Source organism: Salvelinus fontinalis, chromosome 16, assembly GCF_029448725.1.
Source record: "Salvelinus fontinalis isolate EN_2023a chromosome 16, ASM2944872v1, whole genome shotgun sequence".
Lineage (NCBI taxonomy): Eukaryota > Metazoa > Chordata > Actinopteri > Salmoniformes > Salmonidae > Salvelinus > Salvelinus fontinalis.
In genome coordinates, this window is record NC_074680.1 from 40,333,073 (window position 1) to 40,358,216 (window position 25,144).

A 25,144-nucleotide genomic window follows, 5' to 3' on the forward strand; every position below is an offset into this window, starting at 1 on the left:
CTGGTAGTTATGGGTAGTTGCAGGCTGTGAGCGGTGTGTCTGCTGGTCCTGGTAGTTATGGGTAGTTTCATGCTGTGAGCGGTGTGTCTGCTGGTCCTGGTAGTTATGGGTAGTTGCAGGCTGTGAGTGGTGTGTCTGCTGGTCCTGGTAGTTATGGGTAGTTTCATGCTGTGAGCGGTGTGTCTGCTGGTCCTGGTAGTTATGGGTAGTTTCATGCTGTGAGCGGTGTGTCTGCTGGTCCTGGTAGTTATGGGTAGTTTCATGCTGTGAGTGGTGTGTCTGCTGGTCCTGGTAGTTATGGGTAGTTTCATGCTGTGAGCGGTGTGTGTGCTGGTCCTGGTAGTTATGGGTAGTTGCAGGCTGTGAGTGGTGTGTCTGCTGGTCCTGGTAGTTATGGGTAGTTTGATGCTGTGAGTGGTGTGTCTGCTGGTCCTGGTAGTTATGGGTAGTTTCATGCTGTGAGCGGTGTGTCTGCTGGTCCTGGTAGTTATGGGTAGTTTCATGCTGTGAGCGGTGTGTCTGCTGGTCCTGGTAGTTATGGGTAGTTTCATGCTGTGAGCGGTGTGTCTGCTGGTCCTGGTAGTTATGGGTAGTTTGATGCTGTGGGCGGTGTGTCTGCTCGTCCTGGTAGTTATGGGTAGTTTCATGCTGTGAGCAGTGTGTCTGCTCGTCCTGGTAGTTATGGGTAGTTTCATGCTGTGAGTGGTGTGTCTGCTGGTCCTGGTAGTTATGGGTGCACTCGCTTCCATGCCCTGGTTTTTCTCGCCCTTGGAAAATCTATTTGGGCCGGGGGCAGGCCTGGCCGGCCTCTCAGGGTGGGTGCACCCACTGATCAGACCGGCTGTTTGTATTGTATTGGTTTAAAAAAAAATATATATATATAGAAATAAATCAAAGGCACGATCACAAATCATTCTGTAACCACAATTTGCATCTGCACTGTTCAAGTAAATGTGTTTTTGTGAAAGGTTCAGTGGGAAATTGTTAAAGTTGTCCTTGTGTATAGAGTTACGGATAACTTTGCAATCATTGGTTTCGCTTTGACATAGGCCTACATTTTAACATGACGAATCAGTCTCCGCATCACTCTGATACCGTGGAATTGACTACTGGACAAGATAGAAGAGTTTCAGTGTCATGTTAGTTCATGTAAATAAAAAAAACATATTTCATGACTCATCTATCCACTTAAACAATGATGCTTACATACCGGCTTCTATTTAGCTTATTCATGCTTACATACCGGCTTCTATTTAGCTTATTCATGCTTACATACCGGCTTCTATTTAGCTTATTCATGCTTACATACCGGCTTCTATTTAGCTTATTCATGCTTACATACCGGCTTCTATTTAGCTTATTCATGCTTACATACCGGCTTCTATTTAGCTTATTCATGCTTACATACCGGCTTCTATTTAGCTTATTCATGCTTACATACCGGCTTCTATTTAGCTTATTCATGCTTACATACCGGCTTCTATTTAGCTTATTCATGCTTACATACCGGCTTCTATTTAGCTTATTCATGCTTACATACCGGCTTCTATTTAGCTTATTCATGCTTACATACCGGCTTCTATTTAGCTTATTCAGTATAAAACAAATACACGCCAAGATTCAACTCCCCCCAATAATTCAATACCTTATGAAATATACATAGTATAAATAAATGAAAACAAGACTAATGTGTGGAAACGGATGAGTGCAGTCTGGTTTCCAGTAATGGTGCTTGATCTGCAGTATGGCCCCTAGCTGTATTAGAGGCTGCTTTCTGCTCCACTGACTGAAAACACTCTACTATATCCACTCTCTAACCCTGCTAAAACGGCCCATCTCAAACCTAATAAATATATCTCTGGAGGGAAGAAGGAGAGAGAAAGAGAAGAGAGGGGAAGAGAAGAAAGGGGAAGAGAGACTCCATTATTAGTGAGTAGTTGGAACTTGACCAAGGTCATTGTAGCAGGCCTCAGACACCATCACACAGAAGGTCATTGTAGCAGGCCTCAGACACCATCACACAGTAGGTTATTGTAGCAGGTCTCAGACACCATCACACAGAAGGTCATTGTATGTAGACCTCAGACACCATCACACAGAAGGTCATTGTATGCAGGCCTCAAACACCATCACACAGAGGCTGCATGGCAAGGTTGCACCCCATTACCTACATTGTGCACTATTTTTGCTGTTAAATTAATGTATCAAGACTTGTCTGTTTGCCAGACGGGTACAGTCTCACAATACACAAACTACACTATCAGATGAGCAGATGCAGAAAGAGGATTACAGTCAAGAGGAGACCGGAATTATATTCATAATGCGTAGTTCACTTCAAAATCTGACCTCCAGTGTACTCGTCGGACAGAAATATGCATTAACATATTTGTCTTTACAATAATATATAGTAGGTCTACTTATAGCTGTTAATGTACAGGGCTAGTAATTAAAATAAAAGGAAAAGGATTTATTGCACTGATGGTGTCGGATGACTGACAGCTGTGCAGAGGCTTCAATACATTGCCCCCTATCTGGGTACACTTCCATTGTAAAATATGTATTAATGTCTACATTCGTTTGTTCTATTACAGACACTTTAATGCATACTTTTAAATGATATTATGTGAGCTGAATATAAAAAATATAAATATATATAAAAACATTTTCCTTAAAGTATTGTCTTGGAAGGACTACCTCTGCTGGTTCTTTGGTTATTTTCCCTTACTGTATCTGTTGGAATGTTATGTTACTGTCACTACAACAACAACTTAAAAACATGTCATTTTGGTCCTAAACTATTGTAGAACTCCATTCATTCCTATGGTGGACTGCTGGTTCAGAGACCCGGCAGGAAACCCAAACACCCACGTCAAGGCTTTATGATAGGCATACCTTGGGATTCAATCCAATGCAGATTAATGACCTGCACACAGAGAGATATATTTTCCCAGACAATTTTAAGACAATTTTTCAGGACGTTTACGGAGATCACATTTACTGTTACTGCAGCGGATGTGGGCTCAAGCAAAAAATCCCCTTTGATAAACGTCTACACTGCAACTGACTTCCAGTGTTTGTTTGAATCCTGACCTTATGCCAAGAGATACAGTAAGGAAAACAGACCACAGAACCAGCAGAGGTTGTCCTTCCAAGCCGTTGTGTCGGAGCATATTGCTTAATGCTACATGACATGGTGTATTACTACACAGCTACATTCAGAGATGCCCAAGGAACGCATGATATTTTAACTGGGCATATTTCCAGATGCTGACAGAACTCTACTTACATTATGCAAGACAAAGAATCAAAGTCACTGATCTATATCTGTGCATTGAACAGACTATGAAGGTATATACAGAAAGGATTCACACTCCTTAACCCCCCCCCCCCCCCCCCCCCCCCAAAAAAAGAAGCAGATATTCAATATCCCTTTGAGCATAGTGAAGTCATTTGGATGGTGTATCAATACACCCAGTCACTACAAAATACACAGGTGTCTTATCTAACTCAGCTGCTGAGAGGAAGGGAACCGCTCAGGGATTTCACCACGAGGCCAATGGGCATTTTAAAACAGTTCCAGAGTTTAATGGCTGATAGGAGAAAACTGGGTGGATTGTAGTTACTCCACAATGCTAATCTAAATGACAGAGTGAAAAGGAGGAAGCCTGTACAGAATAAAAATATTCCAAAACATGCATCCTGTTTGAATACAAAGTGTAATTTGTGATTGAAATGATTTTGTTCTGTACCATCTGATGTAAAAACATATATATATATATATTTGCTGTTTAAGAGGGCCAAGAAAATACAACTTTTCAAATGATAATTGTATTAATCTAATGTGATACACTTCCCAGCCTGTTCCCTGTCTGTGGGTGTTTCTTAAATGGTGGAACAATACTAACCAGGCCTTTAGAACAATCTTCCCCAACACATATAAATCAGGGAGGAAGAAAAGCTAGACTACTGCCATTCACTCATAGGACATTGAATTGAGAAAGGAGAAGCGCACTAAGAGGTTGGTCTTTAATGGGAGATGGAATTCCTCTGAATGCTTTTAGGGGTGCCTCTAGATATAGAGACTGAGGGTGTATATTTTAAATATCACCAGGGTTTAGGAGGAAACGGTCTCCTACCTGCAGATTTTGCTGAATGGGATTTTAATATTCTTTGCTGTATGAAGAAGAGGCTTGTGACATTTGGTAAATGCGGTTAAGCTTCCTTTGGGTCAAGCACCTAGGCAACCTATTTACTACTTTTGCCCTTAGGCTGATGTTGTTCAATAGAAGACTAGTGCTCAGCCATTGAGCTACATTTTTATTTTTGTACAACTAATTGACCGACTTCGGTTAAAATTATTTGAAAAACCATTTCGTTCTGTATTTTTCTGTGAGCTCAATGCAGTTTCTCTACAGATAAATTAGTTAAAGCCCAAGCTGTATAATGTAGTAGAATTGTAATTTCCAACAGGAGAATATTCTTCATAGTTTAGTGCAGAAAACATGGTAATTAACTGCAATTACCATAATCCATTGCTCGCCTACGTATCCAGTGTTCTATTACTGTAACTCAACCATAGTGGTATACTACTGTAACCACAGTGTTATACTACTGTAACTCAAGCACAGTGTTATACTACTGTAAATCAACCATAGTGTTCTATTACTGTAACTATAGTGTTCTACTACTGTAACTATAGTGTTCTACTACTGTAACTATAGTGTTCTACTACTGTAACTATAGTGTTCTACTACTGTAACTATAGTGTTCTACTACTGTAACTATAGTGTTCTACTACTGTAACTATAGTGTTCTACTACTGTAACTCAACCATAGTGTTCTATTACTGTAACTCAACCAGTGTTCTATTACTGTAACTCAACCAGTGTTCTATTACTGTAACTCAACCAGTGTTCTATTACTGTAACTCAACCAGTGTTCTATTACTGTAACTCAACCAGTGTTCTATTACTGTAACTCAACCAGTGTTCTATTACTGTAACTCAACCAGTGTTCTATTACTGTAACTCAACCAGTGTTCTATTACTGTAACTCAACCAGTGTTCTATTACTGTAACTCAACCAGTGTTCTATTACTGTAACTCAACCAGTGTTCTATTACTGTAACTCAACCAGTGTTCTACTACTGTAACTATAGTGTTCTACTACTGTAACTATAGTGTTCTACTACTGTAACTATAGTGTTCTACTACTGTAACTATAGTGTTCTACTACTGTAACTATAGTGTTCTACTACTGTAACTATAGTGTTCTACTACTGTAACTATAGTGTTCTACTACTGTAACTATAGTGTTCTACTACTGTAACTATAGTGTTCTACTACTGTAACTCAACTATAGTGTTATATTACTGTAACTCAACTATAGTGTTATATTACTGTAACTCAACTATAGTGATATTACTGTAACTCAACTATAGTGTTCTATTACTGTAACTCAACTAGTGTTCTATTACTGTAACTCAACCAGTGTTCTATTACTGTAACTCAACCAGTGTTCTACTACTGTAACTATAGTGTTCTACTACTGTAACTATAGTGTTCTACTACTGTAACTATAGTGTTCTACTACTGTAACTATAGTGTTCTACTACTGTAACTATAGTGTTCTATTACTGTAACTCAACTATAGTGTTATTACTGTAACTCAACCAGTGTTCTAACATATTGCTATTTATTTTATGGAGTCAGATTAAGCAATTAGCCCAATAAATGAATTACCTTTGTCTTATTACAAGTTGCATGTGATGTATATATAATACTGTATATTCACATAAAATATTACTGCCCACTACACAACTTGTATATTTCATTAAAGTAAAGCGAATAAATTATGGTTAAGTGATAAGCATTAATAGTCAGTCACTACTATCTTGTATTGTATTGTTTTATTCTGTGTTGTTACAGCATTCAACCTACATAATGCATTTGTAATCTAACCAGACCGACCTCAAAAAACAGTAAATCGCTCAGCACTACTAAGCAGTGAATATAATTCCTCTATCTACTCTGTGATTGCAATCCCTTGTTCTACATCTGCTCAGTTGATAGTGCAGTTTGTGTATTGTGTGGGACTGTGTATCATGTGGGACTGTAACAGACGACATCTTTGGTAGCCTACCTCCAGAGAGGCTAGTCAGTACCGTACAATCTAGTGGGACTGTGTCAATAAGTGACATAAAAAATGCACTGATTCACCTCAACTAAAAAAACTCTGGAAAGGAATGGGGGGGGGGGGGGGGGGGGGGGCGTTATCCCTGCAGGAGGGCCTGTACTTGAACAAGATGTGATTGGTGGCATGACGAATAATCATCAAAAACAGGCCCAAAACCATAAAAGCACAAGGCCAGGTATGACTTGTATACAGACTGACTAATGCACTGTGATGGGAGGTAGCCTTCTGGCTATACTCTGGACACACGCGCACATACTGTCTGTCTGCGTTGCCATGGTTACATGTTATGTACATGTAGCGCAACATGAGAAACACAGGAATGGCTTTCTGTCGCGAGCAGCTCGATCAGAGCAGGTGCATTGGTTGGTCTGGCAGAAAGTCTAAAGGCTGCTATTCAGCTATGGGTCCTTCCGTCACTAAAACACTACAATCAGAGTTAGGCTGCATTATGTATGGCAGGCTATAGGCCTACTGGTAGAGAGGTACAGAGGTAGGCTACATTATGTCTGGCAGGCTATAGGCCTACTGGTAGAGAGGTACAGAGGTAGACTACATTATAAATGTCTGGCAGGCTATAGGCCTACTGGTAGGGTGGTACAGAGGTAGGCTACATTATGTCTGGCAGGCTATAGGCCTACTGGTAGGGAGGTACAGAGGTAGACTACATTATAAATGTCTGGCAGGCTATAGGCCTACTGGTAGAGAGGTACAGAGGTAGACTACATTATAAATGTCTGGCAGGCTATAGGCCTACTGGTAGGGTGGTACAGAGGTAGGATACATTATGTCTGGCAGGCTATAGGCCTACTGGTAGGGAGGTACAGAGGTAAGATACATTATAAATGTCTGGCAGGCTATAGGCCTACTGGTAGGGAGGTACAGAGGTAGGGTACATTATAAATGTCTGGCCGGCTATAGGCTAGAGACAGAACTACTGAGTGTAGACTACATTATTATAGTTATACAGTAGTGTTTATTTAGACTAAACACTTGGAGCACTTCTGTGAGTTTGAGTTCAGCCAGGTCTGGCCTGAGGGACATGAGTGTGAGAGCAGAGTTGGACACAGACACTCCTTCATTGTCAGTCCAAGCCAAACTTGTGTTTGAAGCAGTGGGAAAATTTGGAAATAACTGTTATGACACACAATTTGACAGAGGCGCAAGTTCTATGAGATTCCCATGAGAGGTTATGGAAGCAAGTTCACATTTGGTCAGATGCACAACATGCACAACTCTTTACGTTTGTATCTGATAATGGATATCCCCATTGCTGCAAAGGCTCTCACATATAGCACAGTATAACCCAGTAGCCAACACCTGTCTTAAGAAACACATGCATTTTAAACAAGACAAAAAAAAACATTTAATCCTGTATTTGTTTTGTAACAAAGACATCTGTCTGTCGATTTCTATAGCGCTGTGTGTTTGTGAGGTCCTATTCAGCCAGACTATCTCGGGCCAAAATGTCTAAAAAGAGCCTGCTGGTTCTGTTTGTCCTCGAGAGCCTCAAGGCCAAAACAGCCCTACCCTTCTGGAGGAAGGCTTTAGAATTTATAGAACTCATTCCAATTCGATGGTAGAACTGTTGTTAGCCATTCTGTTCTAAGAATGTACCAGTCCAGGGCAGCAGACAGGGGTTCTGGGCTAGAGGTCTGGTGGGACAAACAACCTCACATTGGAATGACAAACAGCAAATATTTCCATGTCAATTAATTCTGATAAACCTCATTATGTACACTGTTAAGTCCTCACAAAACCCCAACAAAACACCAGGTTCTCTACCATGCCTGCCTGCATGTAGAGAACAAAAGGTTTGAATGGAGTAGATGGAATGAAATCAGGTAAACTTCATCAACAAGGTTGCTTTATTGCAAATATCAGCTAAAACGAACTGCATGGGCTATATTTACATGAACTCTTAGTTCTCAAAGTCTTGTCTTTGTCAAAGGAATGATAAAAAGCTAAACAAAAGTATTTCTACACAGATTAACTGCACTGTGAGAAAGTGGAACCCGAGTCTGCGGTTGTATTATTTGGACCGCTATTACAGCTATAATTTAATAGCCTCTTTAAAGCTCGTCATTTTCTGTAAGACACATTGTCCATTCCAGACACAGAGCAGTAGTTAGGTCATTTACAAGGTTATTTAATCGTATTAATTGATTTCCCTCCAACAGTCAATAATAGGTTGGCTGCCTGGACATGTGAAGTGACCAATGGCTGCAGAACAGAACAGTTCGCATTCCAAATGGCATCCTATTCCCTTTGTAGTGCACAAATTTTGACCATGGCACATAGGGCTCTGATCAAAATTAGTGCACTATATAGGGAATAGGGTGCCATTTGGAGAGTAGACAGGCACGAAGTTACAGGGCTCAGTTAGGATTCATTGTGCTATGCTGCTATTGAACACATCGGAACAAGCCAACGGTTGGGAATTACAGAAAACAGATCCATTTTCATTGATCAAATTAGGACATCAAAAACAGCAGCATTGACTTTATAATGCTGTCAGATAGGGTTGTAATAAGATCTATTACTATGTAATAACAATGCAGATTTTTTTACACAAACACCAGCTGTTACCATGCTGAAGTCTAATAACATGTATTATTATTTTGACTAAACAGTTCTGATTGATCCCATTATCCCCAACACATCCCCTTCCATAGCATTATAATTAATGTAATTCTACGATTCACAGCATTTTAATTTGATGGTTCTTTCTATGGTTGTGGAAAGCAATGGTCATTCTAACTGGCCTGCAGCCTATAACTGCATCAACTAACTTAATGGAATACCCTGGTCTTTTGTCCTGGTTTCCCGAGGAATCCCCAAATTAAACTGCTGACACGAAAGGACTCTGTTCCAAAATGCTGTAATCAGAACATGGATCAATCTCTCTGTGGCTGTGTCCTTTTCCAAGTACCAGTTAGCCGTCTGACATCAGCAGACAGATACGAAAGAGCAAACAATGACAGATTCCTAGGAATAAAGGTTATCAGAGACCATACCAAATAAGTTAGGGTAGCATCAAATCAGGCCTACCTAGTAAACCACAATTGCTGTGATTATGGCAGACATCTTTTTGACATGACCTCTGGTCCCTATTTTTCTGCCTCTATTTCTCCACTATTTTACATCTCATTTCAAAACCCTCTATGGAATCTATCAACTCTGCCAATGATGGGGCTGACTAAACCATCTGTGCACCAACTCCACGCCAGCGTAGCCCACACATTCTCAAAAAGAAATTTCATTGCAAAGATGTTAGACATTATTTGTATCACAAACCATTTATTTGAAAAACATGATGAAAGTGGCCATTTTATGTGCTTTGTAGACCTATACATGCCTCCTGCAAGACCATATGATCTATGACCCATCCATGATAGACAGCATCTTGGTGTAATTATACTCCTTACAGTGTGCTCTAACATATGGAGTACATCTAGATTCTGAAACACAAATGTTCACATTTATATGAATCTCTCAAAATAACCCTTTTTGAATTTGTTCATTTTAAATCAAATCAAGTTCACTTTTCCATCTACTTGCCATTCTCTGGCCACTCTCAACAGTTCCTCTGTCAAGTTCTCTGAGGTGTGTCTGCCACAACTCCAAGCAGTCCAGAAGACAGCTAGACATCGAAAAATCTTCAATGAAGTGACATGTAAGAAGTGGTTACCCTTGATGTCCAGCAGTCAGTGGTAAGGCAAACTGCAGTAGCTTTATGGTCTCTTTCCCGCACTGAAGCCTGTGTGTTCTCGTACAGTTGTGGAATAAGTGATTTTGAAAGTGTTTTCCTGTTTGGAATTGTGTACATTGAATTTAGACTATTGCTATAATTTCTAAAACCTCTGTCCTCCATGATCGAAAATGGCTGGAAATCGGTGGCAATCATTTTAGCCAATGCAATATCAATTTGGCCTTGTTTTGCTACAGACGTTGGCATAAATTGGTCCATAGAAGACTGCGTTGCTGTGGGTCGCAGAGTAGGCGGTGGTGTTCTCTCTACCACTATCACTAGCAGGCCGGCTAGTTTCTCGAAGCTCCGCTACGGCTAGGGTGCACAGTTCGCATATGCCGGTGTAGGTTGTGCGTATTACTGGCTTTATATGAGATTTTGTTTTGGCAAATTCTACACTGTGCTCTAAAATTGTCTGCATTATTAAAAAGTATCCAAATGCTGCTGTGCTTCCGACTCATTTTCCAGCTGTTGTTTTCACAGCTGTCCTTCCTCCACTCTCCTCCGCTGCTAAGTGTGTGACTGTGTGAGTTGGCTCGGCCCTCCCTCACGCATCTTTGGTTCCTTGGTTGACACCACATGTCTGATTGACAGGAACAACAGGTGAGGCTGTTAGTCTGAGCAGACAGTCAGAACTAATGTGTGTGCACTTTAGGCCTATATTATTATAATAATTTTTTTCCATTCTTTGATTTAGTTAATTCTACTCATTTAAATCTTTTGATTATTAATATCTTAATTATTTTATATAAATTCGGCTCCTCTGATATGCGAGCAGGCTCCCAACGTTCACCTACAAGAGCCAGCTCTTAGAGCCGATTCGTTCGCGAACGACCCATCACTAGTAAATTCAGACCCTTTCGCTCTCGGAGCGCACACTGGACTTTCGGGCCAAGGAGTTGGGTTGATTTGAGCGTTCTGGCCTTACAACGGCAGTCAAGTGTAAGAGTATAACTTTAGTACGTCCCCTCGCCCCGACCTCGGGCGCGAACCAGGGACCCTCTGCACACATCAACAACTGACACCCACGAAGCGTCGTTACCCATCGCTCCACAAAGGCCGCGGCCCTTGCAGAGCAAGGTGCAACACTCTTCTAGGTTTGTGACGTAACTGATTGAAACGCTAGTAGCGCGTACCCGCTAACTAGCTAGCCATTTCACATCCGTTACACAAGCACCCAAGCTAACATTGGCTAGCTACTTCCAGACACAAATGAGACCACTCTGACCATTTTACTCACCCTAGCAGAGCTGGTTAGGCAGTTTGTGTTAACCAGAGCATTGGTGACTAACTGTGCTGCTGGAAACAATTTAATTACGCTTTTTTGCCAATGTTTACTGACACCGCCATATTCAACCGGTGTTGAGCGCTCATAAATTCATTAGTCTTAGCTCTGGTACACTCAGAAGAGAGTGCTCTGAAATCGGAGTAGATAGCCAGAACGAATTTACGAAACCACCTGAATGTCCATTGACAACGCACAACATCTATACCATTTAGCTAAGCTAAGAATGACAGGAATAATCAAGTCAATAAACGTTGGTTAGTTAGATAGCCTATAGTTAATATACTGGCAAGTTCGATGTATAACTTACATTTACATTTAAGTCATTTAGCAGACGCTCTTATCCAGAGCGACTTACAAGTACATACATTCATACTTTTTTTGCACTCCTCATTGAGGTCTGCCAGGACAGAGGAACAGGACACTCAGGTTACATCCCAAAGCACCCCATTTCCTATCCAGTGCACAGCTTCTGATCAGGGCCGATAGGGCTCAGTCACAGACACAGTCCAGGCCAAACACACCATATTAACATCACACACACGATCATGTCACTGAGTATGTGGAGTGATCTATGGAATGAACATTTTCTGGAACGAGATATTGATAACAATGACTGTGGGCCTAATTTCAGTCAATCCCTGTAACTGGGCTTCAAGGATAAGTTTACAAAAAAACTAGGGCAGCACTTTCTTTTAAGGAATATACATTACCATGTATTTCCATGAAAATGACATGGTAAATGGTCATTACAGAATGAGATACTATTAAAAACTTCTAACGTTAGGTAGCTAGCTAACATAGCGGTACATACTGCTGTAATGAAATGCTATGTGGTTTGTAACGACAGCGTAGCTAACAAATTGTCAGCCAACATAACGTGTAAGGTAATTTGAAAAGTCATTACTTTATTACATTGAGTAGCAAGCTACCCCTTGGTCATTAGGGCAAATCTGTTCTGTGATAGGTGGGGCTTTTCACACCTAGCTCGGCTATTAGACTATTCTTTAGTAAAGGTTAAAGGTTGAATAGTCTATTGTTCAGCTCTTAGCCCCCCTCCCCAACTTGCAACAAATTGTTGTTACTTCCATCTCGTTCCTCGCCCTCTTCCACGCACCATTCTGCGCCTGAGTGGCTCGCTTGTGGGCGTGCTGGCAGGATATGGCAATAAACATTGACAAAATGGCGCCAGAGGAGATGGCCGCCGTTTTACGGTCTCCTAACCAATTGTGCTATTATGTGTTTTTTTCACGATATTTGTAAATTATTTTGTACATAACGTTTCTGCAACCGTATCTTACGGAAGAAAAGAGCTTCTGGATATCAGGACAGTGATCACTCACCTCGGATTAGACAAAGATTTCTTCAACAACAACAAGCAGGACTCACACGATATTCTCCAAACACCCCACAGGGCACACATCCCAATACAGGGCTAAGATTGAATCATACTACACCGGCTCCAAAGCTCGTCGGATGTGGCAGGGCTTGCAAACTATTACAGACTACAAAGGGAAGCACAGCCGAGAGCTGCCCAGTGACACGAGCCTACCAGACGAGCTAAATCACTTCTATGCTCGCTTCGAGGCAAGCAACACTGAGGCATGCATGAGAGCATCAGCTGTTCCGGACGACTGTGTGATCGCGCTCTCCGTAGCCGACGTGAGTAAGACCTTTAAACAGGTCAATATACACAAGGCTGCGGGGCCAGACGGATTACCAGGACGTGTGCTCCGGGCATGTGCTGACCAACTGGCAGGTGTCTTCACTGACATTTTCAACATGTCCCTGATTGAGTCTGTAATACCAACATGCTTCAAGCAGACCACCATAGTCCCTGTGCCCAAGAACACAAAGGCAACCTGCCTAAATGACTACAGACCCGTAGCACTCACTTCCGTAGCCATGAAGTGCTTTGAAAGGCTGGTAATGGCTCACCAACACCATTATCCCTGAAACCCTAGAAACCCAATTTGCATACCGCCCAAACAGATCCACAGATGATGCAATCTCTATTGACTCCACACTGCCCTTTCCCACCTGGACAAAAGGAACACCTGTGAGAATGCTGTTCATTGACTACAGCTCAGCGTTCAACACCATAGTACCCTCAAAGCTCATCACCAAGCTAAGGATCCTGGGACTAAACACCTCCCTCTGCAACTGGATCCTGGACTTCCTAACAGGCCGCCCCCAGGTGGGGAGGGTAGGTAGCAACACATCTGCCAACGAGACAGCCTATAGGGAGGAGGTCAGAGACCTGGCCGGGTGGTGCCAGAATAACAACCTATCCCTCAACGTAACCAAGACGAAGGAGATGATTGTGGACTACAGGAAAAAGAGGACCGAGCACCACCCCATTCTCATCGACGGGGCTGTAGTGGAGCAGGTTGAGCGCATCAAGTTCCTTGGTGTCCACATCAACAACAAACTAGATTGGTCCAAACACACCAAGACAGTCGTGAAGAGGGCACGACAAAGCCTATTCCCCCTCAGGAAACTAAAAAGATTTGGCATGGGTCCTGAGATCCTCAAAAGTTTCTACAGCTGCAACATCGAGAGCATCCTAACCGGTTGCGTCACTGCCTGGTACGGCAATTGCTCGGCCTCCGACCGCAAGGCACTGCTACTCTCTCTCTGTTTATCTTATATGCATATTCACTTTAACTATACATCATTCATGTACATACTACCTAAATTGGCCCGACCAACCAGTGCTCCCGCACATAGGCTAACCGGGCTATCTGCATTGTGTCCCGCCAACCCCTCTTTTTACACTTCTACTACTCTGTTCATCATATATGCATAGTCACTTTAACGATACCTACATGTACATACTACCTCAATGCCAGCAGCATACCACCCTGCATACCACTGCTGGCTTGCTTCTGAAGCTAAGCAGGGTTGGTCTTGGTCAGTCCCTGGATGGGAGACCAGATGCTGCTGGAAGTGGTGTTGGAGGGCCAGTAGGAGGCACTCTTTCCTCTGGTCTAAAAAATATCCCAATGCCCCAGGGCAGTGATTGGGGACACTGCCCTGTGTAGGGTGCCGTCTTTCGGATGGGACGTTAAACGGGTGTCCTGACTCTCTGAGGTCATTAAAGATCCCATGGCACTTATCGTAAGAGTAGGGGTGTTAACCCCGGTGTCCTGGCTAAATTCCCAATCTGGCCCTCAAACCATCATGGTCACCTAATAATCCCCAGTTTACAATTGGCTCATTCATCCCCCTCCTCTCCCCTGTAACTATTCCCCAGGTCGTTGCTGCAAATGAGAACGTGTTCTCAGTCAACTTACCTGGTAAAAAAATAATAATTAAAAAAATAATAATAATAAGCCTGACTAACAGGTGTCTGTATATAGCCTTGCTACTCTTTTTTTTTAAATGTCTTTTTACTGTTGTTTTATTTCTTTACTTACCTACACACACACATTTATTTTTTCCGCACCATTGGTAAGTAAGCATTTCACTAAGTTCTATACCTGTTGTATTTGGCGCACGTGACAAATAAACTTTGATTTGATAGCACCTTCGGTTGTGCATCAAGAATTCTGCATAGCAAGTTTGTATGAAGGTCTGGTTATTCACAGGCAAATTGTTATTTGCTATGGAGGTACATGTGTGTCTTTTTGTCGAGAGCAAAACTTTTTATTTTCAATCAAAATAATTCTGAAAGCAACTTTTTTCCCCAGACACAAAGGAAGTCCTAGCAGACACCTACGAAGACGGACTGTGTGAGGATGGCATCTCAGGTAAGCAGCACTGGGCGTTCTTCGTCTAACTTTTACACAGCTCCTATGATTCAGTGTCGGTTCATAATATTCTACTATATTACATACATACCGTAGAATGATAAATCATGCAATTATTATTCTCAAGCTAACCAAAAGCATTAGCTAATGCCTGTTCTCACCATTTTACATTTGAATTAATCTAATTTCTTTCATGGCAACTCATAAGCAGGCCATGTCCTATTTGTTTCATAGTCGATATATAACCATATTTCATGACAGTGTAACGGTTAGCTTTTCTTACAGAAGGATGAAAGAACACAATATGTCTGTCAAGGAATGCTATTCTGATATGTCAGATGAAGAGTTAGACCAGAAAGTCAGTGCCATTAAGGCAAGGAGGCCCCATGTGGGCTTTAAGATGGTCAAAGGAAGTCTCAGAACAACGGAGAAGAGGTCGGGAGTCTTTGCAGCGTGTAGATGGTGCAGGTGTCATTGCCAGGAGGATCCAGCTTCGTTGCATTGCTCGGCAAAAATACTCCCTGCTCCAGTCTCTCGTCCACATTGATACAAATCATAAATTGATAAGGTACTAAGATTTATAATGTCTCCATCAAATCTAAGAAGTTAACTTTATTATTCTTACTTATTCGTAGACTAATTTTCAATGTATGAAATCAGAGTCGTTCTTCATCAACTGGTAATATATAAATAATGGAGAGGGTTAATAGGTAAAACATTTCACTTTTAATTCCAATGCTTTTTTTTCAAGATACAACATTGTCATCTTTGGCGGTATAGATGGATTTTCAAGGAAGGTAAATATTTTAAATACATATTGCATATTTTCCATCACCTAATGAAAAACCACAATATCAGTCTGGTGTTTAAGCTTTCTGTGCTGTATTGACAGATCCTGAAAATGACATATGCTGCTTTAGATTGAATGGTCATATCTCAGTTATTGTTTTCATATCTACAAAAAATAAGCAATTTTCTTTACTTCGGAGTGCGAGCTGATCAAGGGGTGTAAAATGTAGATATTGACAGAAGTTTACTGTCCGAGGAACAGGCCGTGGAAGCTTTATTGCTGGCAAGTGTCCATAACCAGAGGTAATTAAACTGTTCTGTGTTATTTTCCTCTCTTCCTCTCTGCCTGTCTTGTTGTACATGGAACCTGTCTCACATACAGTAATTTAAAAAAAACGTAAGATGTCAGCTGCTAATTTTCAGATTCACACCAAATAAACACTCAGCAATTTTCACGGGACTATCTGTTGCTGCCAAGTCATGATTTCCCTGGGGGTTAGCCTTGCAATAACCAAGTGGTTAGACACATAGCCCTCTATATTTAAATGTTTCAGGTACACTCCGATAGGTGTCTGCATCACATACAGTATATTCTATTGACATTATCTGCTATTGTTTGTCCTCATGGGTCTGTTTTTCAGCATAAAGTACTCTGTAGCCACTTAGGCTTAATCATGCTCTCCCTCTCGCTCGTCAGCAGGTATATTTTGATGTGAGAGAGGAAGCCAGTCCCGTCATCGCCACCTCACCCACTCTTAAGATAATCTTCGGGCCAACTGGGAGCCCAAGGCTGGTTAGGAGACACCGCTAGAGACACTGTAATTGTGATGAACTGAGAGAAGCACTGTAATTCATTAATCATATGCTGTCTGCCTCTGTTCTTACCTCCTTCCCTTCTACACCTCTCTGCCCACCTCATCTTTCTTCCTCGTTTTATAATGCAGTGAAGTACAGATTGAACTTGTACTTATAAAATTACAATTATCATAATTATAATGGATGTATTATTAATGCAGATGAAGGGAGTTAGATATGCATAGTTTTTCTTCCTCTGTATATATGAATTACAAATCAGCTTTTACTTGAATCATGTTTCTAGTCTATTGCATAGTTACAATGTGTAATCATTGATGTCCCAGGAGCAGGAGTGGTAAACACTGTTGAAGTGTATAATCGTAATACATACATGCTGACACGGCATCATTCAAAGAATGGAGTTTGATACACTTGGTATTGGATATGACTGAAAAAGAATGTCTCACAGGGATTCATACCTGATCCTCACCTTTATGTGCCAAGGAAGAGTACATGATCAGTGAATATACTCAATGTACAGACTACAATGTGGGGACCTCATGCGTGGTAATAACTACAGTACATGTATTTAGGACTTGCGTCTTTGGCACAATACATTTATTATATTCTACTCAATCATTAGGCTTCATTAATGTCATTCAGACTTGAAGTTGATACAACAACTATGATAGCTGAGGTTCATAGATTGGTATGAATATTAGTTCAGAACCTAACGTTTTAGGGTCCATACACAGATCGGCTACACACTGTAGCTAGCTAAACATCCGTCGGCAAACAGTTATTTTTATCCTCCACTACACAATAAGCAAGTAAATAGTTAGCTAGCTATGTTACTTTAGCTGCATTGCATGGCAAGGCAAGCTTACACAATTGTACATTCAATTTGCAGTAAATGCTTTAGCTAGCTAGATTCTTTACATCCACTGTTTCCCAAGACGACAGCCTGGTTTGATGGTTCTCAGCAGTCCCTAAAACAATAAACACAAATTACAATGTCATACTCATGTCATAACACCTGCTAGCTAGCTGGCTAATGTTAGCTAACTTGCTAAATAGCAATTTTCGTAATTCAAAATTATTTTTTTTGTACCAAACATTTTTTTTTACCCCCTTTTCCCCCCAATTTTCGTGGTATCCAATCGCTAGTAATTACTATCTTGTTTCATCGCTACAACTCCTGTACGGGCTCGGGAGAGACGAAGGTCGAAAGCCATGCGTCCTCCGAGGCACAACCCAACCAAGCCGCACTGCTTCTTTAACACAGCGCGCCTCCAACCCGGAAGCCAGCCACACCAATCTGTCGGAGGAAACACCGTGCACCTGGCCCCCTTGGTTAGCGCGCACTGCGCCCAGCCCGCCACAGGAGTCGCTGGAGCGCGATGAGACAAGGAAATCCCTACCGGCCAAACCCTCCCTATCCCGGACGACGCTAGCCCAATTGTGCGTCGCCCCACGGACCTCCCGGTCGCGGCCGGCTGCGACAGAGCCTGGGGGCGAACCCAGAGACTCTGGTGGCGCAGTTAGCACTGCGATGCAGTGCCCTAGACCACTGCGCCACCCGGGAGGCCCCTCGTAATTCAACTTTGACAAAAGAATATGCACAATCGTTTGTCTCTACATTAACTAACATATTCCTCTCAATTGTACATGTTTTGCTTGACTCGTTATGACATTATAATTACTTACATTTGCTTCCACCGTAATGTTTTGTCAGCCATCTTTGCTGAAGATAGTCACCAGGGACGGGTGGCTTGCGTCAAATTCGTCATTGGAACCACTCGATATGATTGATCATATAAAAACCTTGGGACCCAAATGTATATTGAGTGCTCTAACTCCCCCTTGTGGTGGTCTGGAGCAATAAAGCAATGACGCTGGGTACCTCTAAGTCCCACGGTGTAAGCGCACAATTTTTGAAGGAGGCACCACTGTATTCAATCTCTCCCTATCCCAGTTTGTTGTCCCCACATGCTTCAAGATGGCTACCATTAGTCAAGGCTCATATCACCTCCACCTTACCGACCACCCTAGACCCACTTCAGTTTGCATACGGCCCCAACAGGTCCACAGACAACGCAATCGCTATCACACTGCCCTATCCCATCTGAAAAGGAATACCTATGGAAGAATGCTGTTAATTGACTACAGCTCAGCATTCAACACCATAGCACCCTCCAAACTCATCATCAAGCTGGAAGCTCTGGGTCTCAATCCCACCCTGTGCAATTGGGTCCTGGACTTTGACAGGCCGCCCCCAGGTGGTGAAGGTAGTAACCAACATCTCCACTTTGCTGACCCTCAACACTGGGGCCCCACAAAGGTGCGTGCTCAGCCCCCTCCTGTACTCCCTGTTCACCCACGACTACGTGGCCATGCACTCTTCCAACTTGATCATCAAGTTTGCAGATGACAACAGTAATAGGCCTGATTACCAACAATGGCGAGACAGCCTACAGTGAGGTGGTAAGGGCCCTGGGATTGTGGTGCCAGGAAAATAACCTCACTCAACATCAACAAAACAAAAAGGAGATGATCGTGGACTTCAGGAAACAGCAGAGGGAGCACCCCCCTATCCACATCGAAGGGACAGCAGTGGAGAAGTTGGAAAGTTTTAAGTTCCTCGACGTACACATCACAGAAAAACTGAAATGGTCCACTCAGACAGTGTGGTGAAGACGCAACAGCACCTCTTCAATCTCAGGAGGCTGAAGAAATTTGCCTTGTCACCCAAAACCCTGACAAACTTTTACAGACGCACAATCAAGATCATCCTGTCGGGCTGCCCTCCATGACACATACAGCACCTGATGTCACATGAAGGCCAAGAATATCATCAAGGACATCAACCACCCGACCCACTGCCTGTTCACCCCGCTACCATCCAGAAGGCGAGGTCAGTACAGGTGCATCAAAGCTGGGACCGAGAGACTGAAAACAGCTTCTATCTATACTAAACAGCAATCACTAACTCAGAGAGGCTGCTGGCTACATTGAGACCCAATCACTGGCCACTTAAATAAATTGATCACTTGTCACTTTATACAATGGACTCTAAATAATGCCACTTTGATATTAATCATGTTTACATATCTTACATTTCTCGTATCCCATATCTTTTATACCATCTATTGCACCTTGCCTATGCCGCTCATCTATATTCTCACTCACCCCTTTAGATGTGTGAATTAGGTAGTTGTTGGAGAATTGTTAGATTACTTGTTAGATATACTGCACTGTCTGAACTAGAAGCACAAGCATTTTGCTACACTCACAACAACATCTGCTAACCATGTGTGTGACATAACATTTGATTTGATCACTTAATTGGTAAACTATAGGGTAATGTAAAAGGTGTCTTCTAAATGATCCAATACATAATGTGGTACACTTATCATAGTTAGGTTTGAGTTCCGAGAGGCTAGATAAATTATCTAGACCCTCCACTGTGCAGTGATCAAGATGGCGGACTTTAGGGAAGTCTGAGTCATCGGCATACATTGACAACCTCTTGACAGTTCAACCCTTGAAGTAACCTTTAATATTTTACACTTGGGGTTACTATACATACTGTATCTAACCAGTTGAATAAGAGATTCTCCCAAATTAAAATAGTCCAGGCATTTATATAAAAATTCCAGTCATAATTAAACAAAAAGGTATTTTCTAAATCTGCTATGAAGACCAGGTCTGGTTTCTTTGGTGTTTCATAGTGTTCCATTGTTTCAACTAATATTATCTCATCCATGTAAAAAAATATATATATAAACTGATCAGGATGAATAATATCTGATAAACCTTTTTCATTCTATGACCTATGCATTTTGCCAGGATTTTTGTGAAAGGGGATTCTAGTGGTTGCACAGATTTTGATGCAGCACTGAAATTAGTGTCAACATAACCACCTATAGTTTCACTAAAATGTATCAGCGGCTGATCATTAAAATAGATTTTGATATCCTACCTAAAGGGTTTGAATCTGTGGCAAGGTTAATACATTTTTGGGAAAGGAGAAATGTGATTTGTTGTTTCTGCGTCTGAGTGAGATGCGCTGCAGGCGGCTTTGGTTCAGTGGGTCCTCTTAGGTGGGTGGGTGTGTACGAGTTAAAGAATTAGCTATGTCCATTCAGAAAGTTTCCCAAAATAAGCCTGTCTGGACTTCATCTCTTTAAATAAATCCATCATGATGGTCAGCATGTGAGAGGAACGACAACAGATGCCAGTTTTGCGTTTCCTTTATTAAAATGGGGTGCAACTGAATGAAACTTAGCCAAGGATGAATAGCCTATCGCAATATTCCGTAGCATAGGACTCTCATTACTGCGTCCTCTCTAGCCACTTTGAACATTTTGCCACTGAGAATGACCACACCAGCACTGGTGACATTATGAATTTATTTGGTAAAAGTGGAGGGAAAAACAGTGTGTGACTGTAGCCCGAGAGTGTAGCCCAAACACGCAGCCCGAGAGTGTAGCCCAAACACGCAGCCCGAGAGTGTAGCCCAAACACGCAGCCCGAGAGTGTAGCCCAAACACGCAGCCCGAGAGTGTAGCCCAAACACGCAGCCCGAGAGTGTAGCCCAAACACGCAGCCCGAGAGTGTAGCCCAAACACGCAGCCCGAGAGTGTAGCCCAAACACGCAGCCCGAGAGTGTAGCCCAAACACGCAGCCCGAGAGTGTAGCCCAAACACGCAGCCCGAGAGTGTAGCCCAAACACGCAGCCCGAGAGTGTAGCCCAAACACGCAGCCCGAGAGTGTAGCCCAAACACGCAGCCCGAGAGTGTAGCCCAAACACGCAGCCCGAGAGTGTAGCCCAAACACGCAGCCCGAGAGTGCAGCCCAAACACGAGAGTGCAGCCCAAACACGCAGCCCGAGAGTGTAGCCCAAACACGCAGCCCGAGAGTGTAGCCCAAACACGCAGCCCGAGAGTGTAGCCCAAACAGGTAGCCCGATACTGTAGCCTAAACACGCAGCCCGATACTGTAGCCTAAACACGCAGCCCGATACTGTAGCCTAAACAGGCAGCCCGATACTGTAGCCTAAACATGCAGCCCGATACTGTAGCCTAAACATGCAGCCCGATACTGTAGCCTAAACATGCAGCCCGATACTGTAGCCTAAACAGGCAGCCCGATACTGTAGCCTAAACAGGCAGCCCGATACTGTAGCCTAAACAGGCAGCCCGATACTGTAGCCTAAACAGGCAGCCCGATACTGTAGCCTAAACAGGCAGCCCGATACTGTAGCCTAAACAGGCAGCCCGATACTGTAGCCCAAACATGCAGCCCGATACTGTAGCCCAAACATGCAGCCTGATACTGTAGCCTAAACAGGCAGCCCGATACTGTAGCCCAAACATGCAGCCTGGTACTGTAGCCTAAACAGGCAGCCTGATACTGTAGCCCGAGACTGTAGCCTAAACAGGCAGCCTGATACTGTAGCCCGAGACTGTAGCCCAAACATGCAGCCTGATAGTGTAGCCCGAGACTGTAGCATAAACACGCAGCCTAAGCAGGTATTCTTCATCTGTTGTAACATCTCAGCTCCAATAAGACTTTCTGGAAAGGCAGAGCCATTTTTGACAGCCATATCTGGCTCACCGAGTCAGGAAAACAAATTCATTCATTGTTCATACGGTATAGGTCTAACCACTATCCACTGACACAGAACCAATTTTAGCACACCACGAGACAGCAACCTAAATCCAAAATCTGCCAAACCCCATACTGGAGAACAGGAGTTGGCCTTTGCTGCAATGTGGTGCTGATTCCAATTACGAAATAGACCTATACTTTACACCACAATGAAGGTTAAAGCCAATACTAGTCTGCAACTGCAGACCCTGCCTAGCTCTCTGACCGTGAATAACAGCATTAATCTGAGGGGATGTGCACAGAGCATCTGTACCGTATGTGATGTCATCAGGCCTGGGTTTCTTTGGCGTGTCATAGTGTTCTATTGTTTTAAGTAATTGTCTTACATTATCTCCAATGTATCATCCATGTAAAACACCTGCCTGATCAGGATGAATAATATCTGATAAAAACCTTTATTCTATGTGCGATGCATTTTGCGTCACAACAGTAAAGTGACGCCGTACTCCGTAAAACAACTGTCAGAGCAGAGGGATGGAATGAGAGGTAGACATAGATACAGTATCTGAATATTCCGTGTCCGTTCCAAATGGCAATCAAATGGAAACTAATCCCTATTTAGTGCACTACTTTTGACCAGGGCCCATTAGGTTCTGGTAAAAATGAGTGTACTATGTAGGGAATAAGGTGCCAATTGGAACGCACACTATGTCTCCAACGCTACAGTGGCAGACAATGGAAGCTATCAGATTAACCAACAGTAAAATACAGTTAAGTAACAATGATATAGCTGTTAGCTCAGAAAGTCTGAAAGATATGAGCTCATTAACCCAGCCAGGACAATAATGTGTCCCATAGGACTTATAAATTAAATGAACTCTCACAACAGAGCCTTGCTTCAGCAGGTGTGTCGGTCAGACCTATAGACCCAAAATCACTTCTGAGTAGATACATTTCTAAATGTGTGTGTATTAAACTCCTCCGACTGCCCATAAGGCCTCGGGCAGTAGTCATCCTGACTCTGAAAGTGTCAGAGCACAATTGCTGCTATACAGCAACATCAAAGAAATTGGCCATACTATTCATCACAGCGGACACAAAGGGAAGAGTGTAATTGAATGTGACAGTCTATGAACAAACATTCTAATTATCAACATCAATAATGACATAGGAGCCTACCTTGTGGGTGTATGGCGGCTCACTGAGGTCGATTCCATCTTTCACAAGTTTATCCCTGATCAAGAGCTTCAGTTTCAGTTTGGGGTAAGTCACCAACTCTTTACAATCAGTGAAACTCAAATTGTTGTTTTTAGGACATGATGACTCTTGGTGAAATCTTTGGTGAGCCCCAATTCCAACTTCCTCCTGGTTGGATTCTGTCCATGACCTTGACCCCTGGAGGTCATTCTCGCAGTCTGTGATGTGCATTATGTTGGTGCCCAACGAGGGTCTACAGGACGAGGGATACAGGGGGTTCAGGGGCTCGAGGGTGAAGTAAAGACCCGGAGATTTTTCCTTCTCCTGCTCTCTCAACCTCTTCACTGCGTCGAACAATTTTTGTCGGTGGTGCTGGACGTGGACCCCTATGGCGTCCAGATCGGGGTCACCAATTTGTTTACAAACTTCGAGATCATCGTATCCATTGTCCACAAACCCCTCCAAGTATTGAGGCAGTTTAAGATTCTGTAGCCACTCATAGACAAGGCCGGGGCCGGTGCGCATCATTTTGACATACGATGAGCAATGCTTTCCATGCATAGGCTGTGTTAGAAATGGTTCCGTTATCTCCAAAATGTAAACCTCAGGAGCGCCGGTATCTTTGACACATTTTTACATCCGCCGCGGCCTCTGTCATTCTTATTGAAGCCAAAATTACAATGTCATTCTTATTGAAGCCAAAATTACAAACGCATGCAGAGGTTATTAAACTGATGAATACAAAACGAAATCTAAAAAGAGCCGAGTCTACTACTGTTACAATAAAATAAAGGTTATCATGTTTAACGCTGCAATATTGGTGTTCCCAAAATTCTGGATAACAAACAAAGCAAATGTTTTATTATGAATAGACCCTGGCGTCCAAAAATCCAACCTAATTGGTGTGGTCTGGTCATCAATTAATCCAAGCAGGTGAGAGAAAGAGAAGGCATGATTTCCAACCAAAGAAACACAACATGTACATGAGATAAACAAAACTGAAGGAATTGTGCATTAAGTGTCCACGAGCTGAATTTCAAACATTCTTTGTTCCTCACCGCTTTTGTTTGTTTCATTGCTGCTGTTTCGAAAAGGGCAGTCCTGGCGCGGCAACGTCCAAATATCGTGGTTTTCATCACTCAGTACTGCAAACTTCAGTGTCGGGAAATGCGAGATGACACGCTTTTCACCGCTTCTTATCTGTATGCCTAGGTCCGAATACACTTGTTGTAGCACATGGTGAAAAAGCACCCTCTCTCTCCCCGGAATGAACTTTGTCTCTCTGGTCTAGAGTTGGTCCAGAGTGCCATTCCATCCAAGCGAATTCTGCTTCGCGTTTGTAAAAAAAAAAAAAAAGGCAATTTAGCATTATCTGTCCTCTGGCGCCCTCTGCTCGACTAATACCACAACTGACTGATTGAGTACATGTCAGTACAATCAACGCTGTAATTGTCAGCCACTGAAGTACATCGATTCCAGTAGCTCTCTCCAGGAGGACTGTTGGAGCAGTACTGTAGCTCTCTCCAGGAGGACTGTTGGACCAGTACTGTAGCTCTCTCCAGGAGGACTGTTGGACCAGTACTGTAGCTCTCTCCAGGAGGACAGTTGGACCAGTACTGTAGTTCTCTCCAGGAGGACAGTTGGACCAGTAACTCTCTCCAAGGGGACTGTTGGACCAGTACTGTAGCTCTCTCCAGGAGAACTGTTGGACCAGTACTGTAGCTCTCTCCAGGAGGACTGTTGGACCAGTACTGTAGCTCTCTCCAGGAG

The 25,144-nt window shown here is 42.8% G+C and overlaps 1 protein-coding gene across 2 annotated transcripts in view; it reads right to left on the reverse strand.

Moving 5' to 3' along the window:
* Positions 1 to 24,696, reverse strand: part of LOC129813162 (SAM and SH3 domain-containing protein 1-like) — a 158,560-nt gene extending 133,864 nt beyond the window's left edge. For both annotated transcript variants that reach the window (XM_055865412.1, XM_055865411.1), the window contains exon 1: positions 23,357 to 24,696. In XM_055865412.1, coding sequence (XP_055721387.1) covers positions 23,357 to 23,935 — 579 coding nt within the window. In that variant the 5' untranslated portion in view covers positions 23,936 to 24,696. The remainder of the gene's footprint in view (positions 1 to 23,356) is intronic.
* Positions 24,697 to 25,144: the final 448 nt, after the last annotated feature.